Source organism: Anguilla rostrata, chromosome 4 (genome assembly GCF_018555375.3).
Source record: "Anguilla rostrata isolate EN2019 chromosome 4, ASM1855537v3, whole genome shotgun sequence".
NCBI classification, from domain to species: Eukaryota; Metazoa; Chordata; class Actinopteri; order Anguilliformes; family Anguillidae; genus Anguilla; species Anguilla rostrata.
Genome location: NC_057936.1, coordinates 8,501,945 through 8,519,044, shown reverse-complemented (window position 1 = coordinate 8,519,044; position 17,100 = coordinate 8,501,945). Strand labels below are relative to the sequence as shown.

The window sequence follows — 17,100 nt, the reverse complement described above, 5'->3', positions numbered from 1 at the left end:
ACAAACGCAGGCGCCGTAGCCAGTGTGCTGTTATACCTGTGTGGCCGTTTAGAAGACATTTTCCCCCAAAAAAAGACCAATGCACCACAGAGCTACTACCCGCCTGGCAGGTGACCCGCACTTCCAGTGAAACTGGAACACACGCGATTAGGCCTTATCCAGCTCCTTATCCCAGACGCAGACGGATCTGACAAGACCGCGGCCCGAGCAGAAACGGGCCACGCCCGCCACTGATCCAACGCCAGAGACCTGCCGCCGCAGCGGAAAAATATCCCGGAGAAAATTCCCGCGTGCACCAGATAGCGGACTGTGTGCTTAATGTGAAAGCCAAGAAGCCCAACCTGTGTGTGTGTGTGTGTGTGTGTGTGTGTGTGTGTGTGTGTGTGTGTGTGTGTGTGTGTGCGTGAGTGTGTGTGTGTGTGTGTGTGTGTGTGTGTGTGTGTGAGAATGTCAACACGGCGAGTTCTTAACAGCACAGACAGGCTGCATAAGCTTTTAATCACAAACCCAGCCATAGCCACCGATAGTCCATTAGTTAATAATTAGATATTGCACAAAAGTGCACATAGGTATTAGAGTGTAACGTATATAGTTCGTTATGTCTTCCCTGCTATTGGCCGAAAAAGGACGTCTCGTTGATGTTCGGCCAATCCCAGAGCCCCCTTATTATTTATCAGCGTTCCTTGGCTGTCGCTTCCTGTTCAGCCTGACGACTACGGTTCAGCGCCTGAGTTAATATGTGGACTTACAGTACTACTTCCCTCAGTACTTAGACGTGAATTTCCACGTTCGAGTCCAGCCCCTTCTAACGGACAGCGGCGCGCGTCCCTGGCGCTCACCGGTCTTGCCGAAGGGGCAGGTGCAGATGAAGGACGCCACGCGGTCGATGCAGGTGGAGCCCGCCGTGCAGGCGGCCGTGGCGCAGTCGTCGATGTTCTCTGCGCAGTCGGGCCCGCTCCAGCCGTTGACGCAGACGCAGTTGTAGCCGCCCTCCACGTTGCTGCAGGTGCCGCCGTTCTGGCAGGTGTTGGGCTGCAGCCGGCACTCGTCCACGTCCTCCGTGCAGAACTGACCTGTGGGGGGGGGGGCGGAGCCGCAGGGTGAGGGGGTGGAGCTCCGGTGTGAGGGGGCGGGGCGTACACAAACGCACGCACAGATAACACACACACACACACACACACACACATGGATAACACACGCACAAATGCACACACACACATGCACAGGTACGCACAGATAACACACACAAACACACACACAGTCCTGTACTGCTATACTGGTGGGGACTTCCCATTGACTACATTCATTCCGTAACCTCTAACCCTAACCCTAACCATAACCACTACGTGCCTAACCCTAACCCTAACCTTAATCTAACTGTAACCCTAACCCTAACCCTAAGTCCTAACCCTAAAACAGCCTCTTGAACTTGTGAGGACCAGCAAAACGTCCCCACTATGCATAATTTTCCTCATCTTTCTATCGTTGCGAGGAGATTTGGTTCTCACACAGATAGTATTACAAGTTCACACACACAGACACCCGCACACATGCATCCACACACGCAGGCATGTGCACAGATAACACACACAGGAATGTACACGCACAATACATTACATTACATTACAGGCATTTAGCAGACGCTCTTATCCAGATTTCGGTTAAGCACCTTGCTCAAGGGTACAACGGCAGTGTCCTTACCCGGGAATCGAACCTGCGACCTTTCGGTTACGAGCCCAGTTCCTTACCCACTGTGCTACACTCCGTCCTCACACACACGCACACACACACACACACACACGCACACACACACACACACACGCACACACACACGCACACACACACGCACACACTCACCTGTCCATTCAGGAGGACACTGGCAGTTGTAGGTGTTGACCCCGTCCATGCAGGTGCCGCCGTTCTGGCAGCGGTGGTCCGGGCAGTCATCGATGTTCACCTCGCAGTTCGTCCCGTTGAAGCCTGACGAGGGCGACGCACACACACACACACACACACACACACACGGAGGTTAATCTCCTCATTCCTCACTCATCACCGGCAGAATCTTCTGCTTTACGTCACCGTAAACATCTTTTTTTTTTTCTCTGCGCTTGTTTCGAGTTGCAGCACCTTGTGAAACTCAACCCCGCTTTGGCACACGGAACCGCGCGTGTTGGGCAACAGAGCAGAAGAGTTACAGTGGAGGCACCCGACGCGTGACCACAGTGTTTACACCTCAAACAGAGACCGACACACACAGGGGGAAACCGTACACAGCGCAGTCTGCAGTGCACTTTGCACCAACACAGCCCCCTCTCTCTCTTTCCCTTTTGCCCTCTCCCATCCTCCCTCTCTCGCTTTTTTGCCCTCTCCCACCCACCCACCCACCCTCCCCCTCTCTCTCTCTCTCTCTGTCTAAAATTTAAATTCGAAATGCTTTACTGGCTTGAAATACACCAGTAAAAGCGTGCATACAGAAATACATTAGAACGTCAACGTAAATCTAACAGAATAATTTCTATAACTAACTGTTGTAACAACAATTACTAGGCTAACAACCACTCTCTCTCACACTATCTTGCTCTCTCTCTGTCCCTCTCCCTCCCTCCCTCTCTCCCTCTCATACTCACTTTCCCTCTCCCTCCCTCCCTCTCTCCCTCACATACTCACTTTCCTCTCTCTCTCCCTCCTCCTCCCTCCCTCCCTCCCTCTCTCCTCCCCCTCCCTCCTCTCCCTCTCTCTCCCCCTCTCCCTCTCTCCCTCCCTCCCTCCCCTCCCCCCCCCTCCCCCCTCCCTCCCTCCTCCCTCCCCCCCCTCCCCTCTGCCTCCCTCCCTCTATCCTCTCACCCCTCCCTCCCCCCCTCTCCCCCCTCCCCCCCCTCACCGGGCAGGCAGTGGCACCAGTAGCTGGACTCGGAGGTCTGGCGGCAGGTGCCGCCGTTGACGCAGGGGGAGGGGGCGCAGGGCACGTAGGGCGTCTCGCAGTGCCGCCCCGTGTAGCCGGGCGCGCAGCCGCAGCGGTAGGACCCGGGCGTGTTCACGCAGGCGCCGCCGTTCTGGCACGGGGAGGGCGCGGCCGCGCACTCGTCCGTGTCGTTCTGGCAGCGGGGGCCGCCGTACCCCGCGGGGCAGGCGCAGCTGAAGCGGCCCCCCGGCAGGGGGGTGCAGGCGCCCCCGTTGGCGCAGGGCCGGGACACGCAGCTGTCCTCCAGGGTGCAGTCGGGACCTGGGGGGGGGCGACCGGTCAGATCAGAGCTCTGTGAGCCAAAACTACAGGCCCCCACCGGTCCTCCAATTAACCAGCACGGGACACCCAGCCAGCAGACGCCAGGGGGGCACAAGGACCGACTGGCACCTCAGCTCATATTCAGCGGTGGGCAAGTGTGCCTACACAGCAAAAAGCTTCAAATGGGTGACAATTTTAAAAATACTGAAGTATTTTCAAGTCAGCTTTTCATTATGACACACAACTGCCACGCATTTTCATTTTCTGCTCAGCTCAGCTCAGAAAGGGTTATGTGCTGAAGACATTACATTCAGGCATTTAGCAGACGCTCACATCCAGAGCGACTCACACAACGTTTTTACACATAATTTTAACTGCATCCATTTATGCATCTGGATGCATACTGTAGCAATGTAGCTCAAGTACTGCAAGGGTACAACGGTAGCATCCTACCAGGGAGTCGAACCTGTGACCTTCAGGTTCACAAGACCAACTCTTTACCCATTAAGTGTGAAGTGGACAGCAGTTCCTGTTTCACACAGAAACTGCAGTGTGAAGATCAGGCAGGGCAGGGATGAGTTAGAACAGTTAAAGCGTGAAGCGAGCAGCAGCTCCAGTTTACAGATAAAGTGCAGTGCTCCTGCAGTGTGAAGATCAGTGTGAAGCGCGAGGCGGGCAGCAGCGGCTCCAGACGTACCCGTCCAGCCCTGCGGGCAGTGGCACTCGTGCTTGTCCAGCGAGAGCAGGGTGCAGGTGCCCTGGTGGGCGCAGGGGTTGCTGGGGTAGCAGGAGGAGTTCTGGGGCGTCTGGCAGTTGGGTCCGGTGAAGGCCAGCGGGCAGGAGCAGGCGGGGCTGCCCGGCTTCCCCGTGACGCTGCAGTTGCCGCCGTTGAGGCAGTAGCCCGGGCGGCAGGGGTCCGGGTGATGGCAGTACTCGCCCACGTAGCCGGGGCTGCACCTGGGGGGGGCGCAGGGGACGGGACGCGTCATTGGCCTACCGCGCTCTGCGCACGGCGGCGCCGCCGCGGCGGAAAAAGGAACGGGTGGCGGAAAACATGTGGTCTCGGTTAGCTGAGCATCACCGACACCACAGGCCTTCAGTCACACACACACACACACACACGCACACACACACACAGTCACACACACACACGCACGCACACACACACACACACACACAGCACACACACACACACACACACACACGCACACACACACACACAACACACACACACACACACAGTCACACACACACACACACACACACACACACACACACACACACACGACACACATCAAACGCACACACACACACACGCACACAACACACACACACACACACAGTCACACACACACACACACACACACACACACACACACACACACACACACAGTCACACACACACACACACACACACACACACACACACACACACACACACACGCACACATCAAACGCAAACTGACAGAAAACAGCATCTGGCTGCGTACCCGCCTAAATATCTGTGAATTCCGTGTGCGGTGTGTGTGTGTGTGTGTGAATATGTGCGTGTGTGTTCTGTGTGTGTCTGTGTGTGGAAACTGTATGTATGTGTGTGTGTGCGCATGTGTATTGCTTGTGTGCGTGCGTGTGTATAATGTATCTGTGTGCGTACGCTGTATGGGTGTGTGTACTGTATGTGCGTATATACTGTATGTGTGTGTGTGTGTGTGTGTGTGTGCGTGTGTGTGGTTTTAAGCTGTGGCACAGGACATGGCCATGCCAGGTCACAAAGCTAGGGTATCCCGATCGCTTTTTCTTGCTCTCTCTCTCCCTCTCTCCCTATCCCTCTCTCTCTCCCTATCCCTCTCCCTCTCTCTCACTCTCTCTCTCCCTCAAGTAATCCATGCGCATGACAATTACAGAGTGCAGATTACAGTTCAGCAAAACAGTGGTGAAAAAAGCAGCCTCTCCTCCCTCCCTCTACCCTGAAGGCAGATTTAGCTTTGTGTTCGAGAGAGAGAGAGAGAGAGAGAGAGAGATGGAAAGGGAGGGAGGGAGGGCGAGAGAGAGAGACTGTTGTTGTTGTTGCTGTTATTGTTATACATTGTTCCATTTACCATTATTGTTATTTTACTATTTAACATACTTGTATGTATGCTTCAGCAATAATTACATTTGTATTTCATGCCAATAAAGCAACTTTAATTGAATTGAACTGAGAGAGGGAGAGAGAGAGGCACAGAGAGAGGGAGAGAGAGAAGGAGAGAGAGGGAGAAGAGAGAATGGCTGGATGTCACTGGGAGTCAGTGGGAGGACGAGGGGGCATGAGAGGTCTGGGACGGAGAGGCGCGGGATGCCTCCTGGGACGGCGGCGACGAGCGGTGCGCCGCACTGGGGCCTTACTGCGTCAGCTCGGTCCCGCGCAGGGAGCGGTCGCCGCGTGCCGCTGCGCTGGCGGGCGGCGCTCATGCAGCTCCGCCGCCCTGCCTGTCTGTCTCCCTCTCCTCTCCGCCACTCTCGCTGCCGCCTGCCTGTCTCCACTGCCAGGCTCTCTCTCTCCCTCTCACTGCCAGGCTCTCTCTCCCTCTCACTGCCAGGCTCTCTCTCTCTTTCACTGCCAGGCTCTCTCTCTCGCCCTGCCTGTCTGTCTCTCTCTCACTGCCAGTCTCTCTCTCTCTCCTCGGCTCTCTCTCGCTCCGTCTCTCTCTCCTGCCTGTCTGTCTCTCTCTCACTGCCATTCTCTCTCGCTCGCCTGCCTGTCTCGTCCTCTCCTCTCTGTGTCTCTCTCTCTCTCTCTCACCGCCAGTCTCTCTCTCTCTCAAATTCAAATTCAAGTAGCTTTATTGGCAGGAATAATACAAAATATCTCTCTCGCTGTTTATCTGTGTCTTTCTGTCTGTATCTCTTTCGCTCTCTCTCTCTCTCTCTCTCTATATTTATATATATATATATATATATGAACAGCATGATCACTTCCTAGCCCACCTCCTCCCAAATGCAGTCTGGAAATAAACAGAAAGCAACAGAAGGAGGAGGACGTATTTTCGGCACTAAAACCACAGCGTAGCGTGAAGCAGAAAGGGGGGTTAACATGGCGCAGAGCCAAAATGGCTACAGTCAGGGCTACACGCACAAAAAGCACCTCTCAGACTGGACACTCACCACCACAATGACCACTTCCTGGTTCTGTGGCCTTTAGATGTAACTGGCTCACAGCAGTTCTGTTTCAAACAGCAGGCTACTGCATGTATACGGGTGCCCACAGCACTAAAATTACATTCCACACACACAAACACACGCACACAAACACGCACACAAACACGCACACAAACACGCACACACATACACACATGCACACGCACACAAACACACACGCACGCACACACATGCACACACGCACGCACACGCACGCACACACGCACACACTCACGCACGCACACACATGCACACACGCACGCATGCACGCACACACACAGGCACACACGCACACACACACACGCACACACACAGGCACGCACGCACACACTCACGCACGCACGCACATGCACACACGCCACCCAATAACACCAGACCACTGAAAACATAAAAAAGCAATGCATGCATTCATGTAACGGGACAGTTAGTCACACCCAGACGGCGGCGCCCCGGTGACCAATAGACTTCTTAAAATACTTATTACCGAAATGCCATTTTTATAAAGCCATTCAAATTAACTTCCTCCTAAAAGCGTGCCTTGAAGTTTACAGAAGTAGGTCCAGATTTGCTCCCCTCCACCGAGGCGTTCTCTGACTGGTCCGATACATCAGCGCTTCGGTTCCACCGAGCAACTCGCTGACTTTTTTTTGGCGGGTTTTCCAGAGCTTGAAGACGCCCATGCCTTTTATTTTGTTTATTTTTTTATGCAGGAGCATAAAACATATGCTTGGGTTTTACCCAGCACAGCGTATCACGTGTGACTCCTCGCCTGACCAACTGGTGGGGGGGGGGCTGAAGAGAGCTGCCTGCAGTCTCAGTCGTCTCTAAGTGAAGGGAGCTGCCTGCAGTCTCAGTCGTCTCTAAGTGAAGGGAGCTGCCTGCAGTCTCAGTCGTCTCTAAGTGAAGGGAGCTGCCTGCAGTCTCAGTCGTCTCTAAATGAAGGGAGCTGCCTGCAGTCTCAGTCGTCTCTAAGTGAAGGGAGCTGCCTGCAGTCTCAGTCCTCTCTAAATGAAGGGAGCTGCCTGCAGTCTCAGTCATCTCTAAATGAAGGGAGCTGCCTGCAGTCTCAGTCGTCTCTAAGTGAAGGGAGCTGCCTGCAGTCTCAGTCCTCTCTAAATGAAGGGAGCTGCCTGCAGTCTCAGTCATCTCTAAATGAAGAGCTGCCTGCAGTCTCAGTCGTCTCTAAGTGAAGGGAGCTGCCTGCAGTCTCAGTCTCTCTAATGAAGGGAGCTGCCTGCAGTCTCAGTCGTCTCTAAATGAAGAGCTGCCTGCAGTCTCAGTCGTCTCTAAATGAAGGAGCTGCCTGCAGTCTCAGTCTCTCTAATGAAGGGAGCTGCCTGCAGTCTCAGTCGTCTCTAAATGAAGAGCTGCCTGCAGTCTCAGTCGTCTCTAATGAAGGAGCTGCCTGCAGTCTCAGTCTCTCTAAGTGAAGGGAGCTGCCTGCAGTCTCAGTCCTCTCTAAATGAGAGCGCTGCAGTCTCAGTCTCTCTAAGAGGCCTGCAGTCTCAGTCGTCCTAAATGAAGGAGCTGCCTGCAGTCTCAGTCGTCTCTATGAAGGGCTGCCTGCAGTCTCAGTCCTTCTCCTAAGTGAAGGAGCTGCCTGCAGTCTCAGTCATCTCTAAATGAAGGAGCTGCCTGCAGTCTCAGTCGTCTCTAAGTGAAGGGAGCTGCCTGCAGTCTCAGTCCTCTCTAATGAAGGAGCTGCCTGCAGTCTCAGTCTCTCTAAGTGAAGGGAGCTGCCTGCAGTCTCAGTCCCTCTAATGAAGAGCTGCTGCAGTCTCAGTCTCTCTAAGTGAAGGGAGCTGCCTGCAGTCTCAGTCCTCTCTAAATGAAGGAGCTGCCTGCAGTCTCAGTCTCTCTAATGAAGGAGCTGCCTGCAGTCTCAGTCGTCTCTAAGTGAAGGGAGCTGCTGCAGTCTCAGTCGCTCTGCAGTAAATGAAGGAGCTGCTGCTCCAGTCCTGACAGGCTCCCGTCCTGTTCTTAAGTGAAGGGAGCCGAGTCAGTTAGGGCCTCTCTAAATGAAGGCTGCCTGCAGTCTAGTTCCAGGGGCCAGCTTCAGCAGCCTCTAGAAAGCTGCCTGCAGCCAGTCCTGCCTATGAGCTGCCTGCGTCCAGTGCTGCCTGCTCCACGCGGTTCTGCATTTCGCGGCGCGTTTGACGAGCGAAACTGTGTCGCGCGACGCGCCTCCCCGCTTCCTGATTCTTTCGCGAAACCGGCGGCCGGGGGAGTTCACACGGCGGCCCCTCATCTGAGCGCCAGTACATTTCAACGGACACGCTTGACAGACAGCCTCTAAAGTCTTGCCACGCTGTATTGCCTGGCTGTGTGCCCTGGCCTGTGTGCCCTGGCCTGCTTGCCCCGGCCTGCTTTGCGACGCGTCGCGAAAGTTTCCTGTCGCTAAACCCCCGTTACTGTGATGCAATGCAGCGACAAGCCCCCAGCCCCCAGTCACACTTTTTTTTGTTCAAAACACGCCACATAACATCTGTCAACTGTACGTAGAGATTTCACAAAAGGGGAACCCATGTGTGGAAAAAAAGACAGTATGCTGAAGCATGCCTGAAGTATACAATTTTATACTTAAGAATACTTCTAAGTATAATTAAAGTTTGCATCAAGTATGCTTAGTATGCTATATTTGGCTGGACCGCAACAGTGGGGCCAGCCCTACAAACGCGAATGTCTGTGACTGAGTGATGAAGTTACACCATTGGTCGGCCGAGTTATGAAGTTACACCATTGGTCGGCCGAGTTATGAAGTTACACCATTGGTCGGCCGGATCGTGTGTGTTAGGTCCAGCCACATACTAGGTTTTGACCTAGTCTTGTTTCACATGGGGCAGACATGGGCTTTATCACAAATGCTTTCTAATAGTAACATTCCAATTTGGGGCATACCATTACAACTGCGGGGGAGGGGGGTGGCAGCCATTTAAAAAAAAACATTTACGCCCATCTTGGACTTTTACTCGGAACAAGTTGAGTTTGTCCTCGAACCCGTTACACAAGGTCCATCTCCACACCAGCCACGCAAAAGCTAATTCACTATCAATACCACGTCATTCATTGATAAAATGACTTTTTGAATGTATATTTCAAAGCCGCTCTTGCTCAAAGGGTTTATACATCCATCCATCCAACGTCCATTCATCCATCCGTCAACAAACCCGCTCATTCCGCCTCCACATGGTCGTGAGAGGGGCCGGAGCCTATCCCAGCATGCATTGGGTGAGAGGCAGGAACACACCCTGGACAGATCACCAATCCACCGCAGGGCACACACACCATTCACTCTCACACTCATACCTGCGTGCAATTTAGACTCTGCAATTAGTCTCGCCTGCACGTCTTTGGATTGTGGGAAGAAACCGGAGTAACCCGAAGGAAGGGCTTTGACAATTAATGTTAACGAACGTAATCCCCCTAAACGTGGACATCCATCTTTTCCGAGCTGCTGCATGTCACGTGATCAAACTTCAAAGCAGCTGGCTCCTGTTATAGCAGGTTCTCCATCCACATTCCCCCGGATGAGCAAACACAAGTGGTGGAGCAGCACCTAAGTCCCAGACCATCATAAAACTGCGTGTTTTTTAGGGCACAATGTCCGTCACTACATATAACTGTGTGGCTACGCTCTGTGACTGGTGCAGTTATGACCCTCAGCTTCCAATCCAGGTTTTAACAAGCCACTGCTTTCCAACAACAGTCAAGTCAAGTCAAGTCTATTTATAAAGCACATTTAAAAACAACAGAAGTTGGCCAAAGTGCTATACAATGAAAAATAAAAAGATGCATAAAATAAATAAATAAAAGGTATAAACAAAGACATAAAAAAGACATAACACATGCCAAGACTCATATGCCAGAGTGTCAGTTTCACTGGACTTCAATCATTGCAGGTTTCTTACGGTGTGAAAAAACCAGCCCCGTGGACAGGCCCTCAAACTTAATTACACAATTATAATCACACCTTAATCCTACACTTCCCTCACATTCAGATTTTATGTGCATTGGCTGGCAAAATAAGCTTCAGAGGCCAGCTGCTCTGCAGCCTCTCTCTCCCACGTACCCAGCGGTTTCGTTTACAGTCTGTCACTTTCGACGGCCTACACTTCTACCGCTATGACTGGCGTGTCTCGCTGCTGTGAGTCCCCATGCTGCGGTTCCTATTTGCTAATACGTGATTACTTTTCCCTTATCCTGCAAAGTGCGTGAGTCAGCGATTCGGTTTTCCCTAGCTGTTTTTTTCCCCCAAAGATCTTGCCCGTGCACACGAGTGTGTTTGCACGAGGCAGTATCGCTGGGTGCTGAACGACTGCATTATTTACGCGCTGCAGCCACACAGCCTAAAGCACAGGGACGGGGAACCGTAAAACCGCGCTTGTTTACCTGTGGTACCTCCTGTTCCCACCGCCGGCCTCTGGATTCCTGGCATTCTTCCACACCAGAGGCTCACGTGGGAAGGCGGTGATTAGATTTTTTTTTTTTTTTTTTTTCGCGAAAGAGGGTATTAATTACATGTCATTCACGCCATCTCTCCCCCTAAGCAGATCTACTGATACGCTTAACCCTTTGAAGAGTCAGTTTAAAACATTTTTTTTTAAATTTAAGTTTAATTCAACATTTAAAATCAGCGTTCTAGAACTCTGGTCAAAGTCACCAGCAGTGATTGTGACATCAGCATTAGAATGTTCAGTTGAGAACGTTCCGACCGCGTATTTTGTCATCTCACGCCTTAAAGGGTTAAAGCGAATCAGACGACAGCGTTACAAAGGCGCCGCCGCCGCCTCCTCCGCCGCCATCTCTGGCCGGAGCCTCCCACGCCACTGCCGTCCTCCCCATTGGCCTCTGGCCGCAGGTATCCTGCCACACAATGGAGGAGGGGCGGCCTTAACGAAAGCTTTGTGTCGCACGCCATCAAAAACTCCAAAAAGCTCCCAGACTTAATTATTGTTCTTACCCCCCCCCCCCCAGTCAATACTGGACAGTAATCATACCAGGTTCGTCTTGTCTTTGTGTACCATTGTCATGTGTCCCTATTGAAGCATTGTGATGTCACTTGGTCCCATTGTGATGCATCCCCATTGAAGCGTTGTGATGTCACCGGTCTCATTGTGATGCCTGCGGAGTCCTGTATTTATCGCACGGTCTGCTTGCGTCTGTCCGTTGGACGCTCTTTGATATGTCACAATGTGCCCAGCTGTGGAAACAAGGCTTCCGCGCTGAGGTTCGAAGGCACGCCATCCCGCTCTATTCCGCTGTCTTTGAAAGTTCCGCTCGAATGCCTCAGACCATATGGGGACCATTCATGTGGCCTTGAGCTCATTTTCCCCTACGCGACAAAAAAAGCCGTGTAATTAACTCATCCAATTTCTCACTGTCAATCAATTCCAGGAGATCAAACCCCAGCTGAACTTCTGACCTGAAAGGCCACTGAAATCGTTGGCTAATTAAATCGAGCGTGTTTTTTTTTTTCGACCAGGAACGTCTGCGGTCCTCGGCGGCGAACAGTACGCCGCCTGTGCGAGGAGTCGAAGCGAGGACCCGGATCTACGGGACGCTCAAACCAGATCTCATCAACCAAGGCCAGAGGTTCCCGTGAAATTTCAACAAGGGAAGGAGAGCTCGGCCTGTGCTTAATGGCTGATGTGATCCAGAAGGAAGAAGCCAAAGGCCACACTGTGTTCTACACACTTCCACGGCTGTGATTTACACAGCAGTGATGTCCTGAAAATGACCACCGCGTACGCTAGAACAGCCAGTTCCAGAGGAACACTGCGCCTCTTTCACCAAACACGTGCACCGTCACATTCGGTCATAAATTGTGTGTAAGAACATTTCCAAGAACGTTTCAGCATTCATCTTTTTTTAATTTCTTGTCCGTGTTTGTTTGTGGCTGTTTCCTTATGCGAATCACATGAACGGGACTGTGCATAAAATTTACAAACAGTCAGCATTCATCATCTCATACACCTGGGATATGCACAAAAACAATGGTCTGCAAACTTCATTTTGGTTTTTTGTAGGCCCATTTTCGAGAACAGAAGTAAGAAAAACAAGAAAAGTTTTGCGAATGAAGCCCATTCATTCCTCAGCTGAAATTTGTTTTGTTTCACGAAAAGATGATTGGCTTTTTGTTCCAGATCAGTTTTCTTCATAGGATTGACTTGGTTTTGAGTGGGGAATACCCAATAGGGCACTCGTTCCTAATATCAGGACCCAAATCAAACATTTAGTGCCTGTCAGGGACCCATCAAATACACATAACAGAATGGCATAGTTGACTGGAGACTCATGCCAGGACGTGTGCATATTCTGCATATGTGTACACTTACAGTAAAATCCTGTTCCCTTTCATTTTAAGTCAACGCACACCCATTTTAAATCCTTCCCGGGCCACCTAAATCTCCTACAAAGCCCAGAATGCACTGCGTCACCAGTCATCCCGCGGACTGAGCACGAGCGAATCGGGCCGCGCTTACCCGTGCCGTTAAAAAGCGTTCCTGATCCCTAAAGTGCATAAACACGGACTCTCTCCGAGCGCTCGGCTAAGCTAGCAGGCGCTTCGCTCTTTGTGCGCGTAAAGCCCGGCTCGAACCTCGCGCCGCGCGGAATCTGAACGCGCGGCGCTCTCCAGCGCGGGCGCTAGTCCTGTGCTAACAGGCACGGCGGGGTGGGGGGGGTGGGGGGGTGGGGGCAGGAACGGCCTCATGCCGTGCGTTCTGGGTAACTGGAAACAAACGGCAACAGAGTGAGGTAATGTAAACACTGCTTCGGAGATTGAGCAACACCGGCATTTCGGCGGAACGAAAAAAAAAAAAAAAAAAACTAAACGAAAACAAACGGCGAGGCCGGTGTTGCTTAAGTGTTTCGGCGCAGCCACGCGTACGCGCTTTCTAAAGGTTTAATTTCAGACCGAGGAGAACAAATAACGATGACTCGCCTCAGGACGTTTCGTGGAAACTGGGCGTCAGTTCGCTGGGCGAGTGTGGAGCACAGAACGCTAAGTTACAGGCATTTAGCAGGTGCCTCTTTTAGCCAGAGCGACTCACGCAACTTTTTACACAGCTCCTGCATCGCATCCGTTCACACAGCTGGATAGAACAGGGTTTGAGAACAGAGCAGTGCGGCTGCCGTCAGGCCACAGAGCAACTCAGTTCAACTGGGTGGGGATGACACAGGGAAGTTAGATGGAGATTCGCACAGATGTGAAACCAGTCACGGAAAATACAGTAAGCAGCTTCACGAGCGCACGCACACACACACCAGCACGCACACACACAGGCATGTGACCGTGTCACACACACACACACACACACACACACACACACACACACACACAGACACACCCACACACACCCGCGCACACACACACACACACCAGCACACACCCGCACACACACACCAGCACACACACACACACACCAGCACGACCTGTGACACACCACACGCACACACACACGCACACACCAGCACACACACACACACACAGGCATGTGACCGTGTACACACACACACACGCAGGCATGCTACCATGTACACACATACACACACACAACACACACACACAAATGCATAAATACAAATGTACACGCGTTCAAGATACACATACACACGTTTATAAGCATACACAACACACAGATACACAGGCACTCTGAACCCCACCTCCACACACACTGTAGCCCATCAGACTGAGTGTCTTGGTTTCCGAGGCCTCCTTCTATAGGGTTCCCCCATCATGCACCACACTGGCCCGTTTTCTTCACCCCCCCCCCCCTCTCTCTCTCTCTCTGTGCGGTTCCCCCCAACCCCCCACCTCTCCCGCGGTGTCAGATTTCCACAGCTGGTTCACATTAGCCCCCCCCCCCCGCCCCCCTGCCCCCGCCCTCCCCACCCCGCCTCTCTACCCCTCCTCTCTGCCACTCAGACCTCTAACCCTCCTCCCTGTCTTCGCATGAGGGGGGTGAAAGGGCAAAGGGCAAGGGGCACCACCTCCGCTACCTTTCCCTCGCCCCCCCCACCCCCCCCCCCCACACACACACACCGCTGTCCCACAACAGCCCGATTTGTTCGTCATCCCTCAGGCCAAACCCCAAACCCACAGCGTCCCACACGCGTGAGGCCCCAGCAGGTTCGCCCACGCAGACGGGACGGGTTCTGCTGAAACAGCCGAAAAAGGCCACAGGCCCAGGCCCAGCTCAGCCAGAGTCGTCTGGAGTCCTTCAGCCTGGAAACAGCAGGGCTGCAATCATCCCAATAACTGACACTCGTTTAACTTTAAGAGTGCAACTTCCACGCAGTAAGGCCACAAACGTGCACACACACACACACACAACACACAAACTACACACGCATACGCTATGCACACGTACACACACACAAAACACACACACACAAACTACACACTACAAACACACACACACACTATACACACTTCACACACAAAAAAACACTCACACACACACACACACACAGACAAACACAGACTATTTACTTCCTTCTCAGGGGGTATTAAAAGTTCACACTTTCTCAGTTTCTCAAGTTCCTTCCTTCTTGGTGGTTATTAACCCTTTAAGGTGCAAGAGCACAAATGTGTGATCAGAATGTTCTTAACTGAACATTCTAATGCTGATGTCACAATCAGCACTGGTGACTTGAAAGCAGTGGAATTCTAGAAGAAGAAAAAAACCTACTCTTCAAAGGGTTAAATGTCATCCACCATTTCTGGCCCAGTCATTAACTTCTGCCTCCTCATTGGGTACTGAAATTTTGGGGGTATTTTTAGAAGCACTGCCCCCTCCCTCTCTCCTCTCCATCTTTAGCTCTTTGCTCCTTTTCACAGGAGAACAGAACGGCCGCAAAAGCAACATGAACGAGAGAGAGAGAGGGGCGGAGGGGGGGTGCAGAGGAAAGAAATTAATAGCATGAGAAAAAAAAGGGTGGATTGAGTAGAGTGGAGAGGCGAAAAAGAGGGAATTAGAGGAGAGGGAGGGAGGGACAGAGGGAAAGAGGGAAGGAAAAGACGGAGGCTGAGGAGGGTGGAGACCCACGCTGAACTTCACAGCCTGGCTATTCGGCACACACCCCCTATCAAATCTGAAAATCAAGGGGTCCATTTTACAGATTTTCACGCTCCACTTCCGCACTTCACTTGCGCACGGAAACCTCTGCAGAACTGCAGTTTTAAGTTCCGCACAAAGAAACAAACAAAAAAAAACACGGCTTATTGTTTTTTCGCACTCGAAACCCATTTACTCAGCTGGGTGTTTACGGACGCCGTCCGCGATGCGCACCTTTCCCACGGGTGTGAGGGGCAGCGCCCTGTCCGGGGACCCAAGGCCCTGTTCCCTGGCCGGCTCACAGAACCGCCTTCATCCCAGTTTAAAATCCCACCGGAGAGGCGCAGCACAGGGTAGCCCCGCCCCCTGCGGATTTTGGGATGACGCTGTGACCCTTGACCCCTCGCCCTGATCGTTTGATCGGCGTGTTCTTTTAAAAAAAAATCAGGGCGCCTGTCGGAGGAGTTTGGGACGGGACGGGGGGGTGTGGAGCACCGCAGGGCTGATAAGAGGCGTGGCCCGTGATTAAAATCGTCACGGCGACACACGCGTGTGTCACGGCCCCGGCTTATCTGCCCCGTGTGCGGCGGGTTTAGAGCCTGGTCACCACATTCCACACCCTGCTGTGAGGCTTCCCCCAAACACAGCGCTGTGTGTGCGTGTGTGTGTGTGTGTGTGCGTGTGTGTGTGTGTGTGTGTGTGTGTGCACGTGCATGTGGGCCTGTGTGCGTGAGTGTGTGTGTGTGTGTGTCAGTGTGTGCGTGTGTGTGTGTGCATGTGTGTGTGTGTGTGTGTGTGTGTGTGTGCACGTGCATGTGGGCCTGTGTGCGTGAGTGTGTGTGTGTGTATGTGTATGTGTGTGTGCGCGTAAGGGTGTGTGTGTGTGTATGTGTGTGTGCGCATGTGTGCCTGTGTGTGTGTGTGCGTGCATGTGTGTGTGTGCGTGCATGTGGGCGTGTGTGTGTGTATGTGTGCGTGCATGTGGGCGTGTGTGTGTGTGTGTGCGTGCATGTGGTCGTGTGTGTGTGTGTGTGTGTGTGTGTGTGTGTGTGTGCGTGCCTGTGGGCGTGTGTGTGTGTGTGTTTGTGCATGTGGTCGTGTGTGTGTGTGTGTGTGTGTGTGTGTGTGTGTGTGCGTGCATGTGGTCGTGTGTGTGTGTGTGTGTGTGTGTGTGTGTGTGTGCGTGCATGTGGTCGTGTGTGTGTGTGTGTGTGTGTGTGTGTGTGTGTGTGCGTGCATGTGGGTGTGTGTGTGTGTGTGTGTGTGTGTGTGTGTGTGTGTGTGTGCGTGCATGTGGGTGTGTGTGTGTGTGTGTGTGTGTGTGTGTGTGTGTGTGCGTGCATGTGGGTGTGTGTGTGTGTGTGTGTGTGTGTGTGTGTGTGTGCGTGCATGTGGGTGTGTGTGTGTGCATGTGGGTGTGTGTGTGTGTGTGCGTGCATGTGTCGTGTGTGTGTGTGTGTGTGCGTGCATGTGGGCGTGGATCTCACTTCTGCAAAAGCTCAGGCTCTGAACACACTCCCACTCCACATCCTCAAAAAGGTGGGCGCCATTCACGGTGACCACAGCGCACTTTATAACGCACGCTGTGCATAAATACTGCCATTATGACCATTATGACTATTATTATTATGACTAGTA

General features: G+C 52.6%; 1 protein-coding gene across 1 annotated transcript in view; it reads right to left on the bottom strand.

Annotated features, from left to right (window-relative positions):
• The window catches only part of notch2 (notch receptor 2), a 66,379-nt gene that overhangs the window by 31,556 nt on the left and 17,723 nt on the right, over positions 1–17,100 (bottom strand). Inside the window, 4 exon segments of the mRNA XM_064334035.1 lie at positions 840–1,073; positions 1,858–1,980; positions 2,885–3,226; positions 3,924–4,183. Coding sequence (XP_064190105.1) covers positions 840–1,073; positions 1,858–1,980; positions 2,885–3,226; positions 3,924–4,183 — 959 coding nt within the window.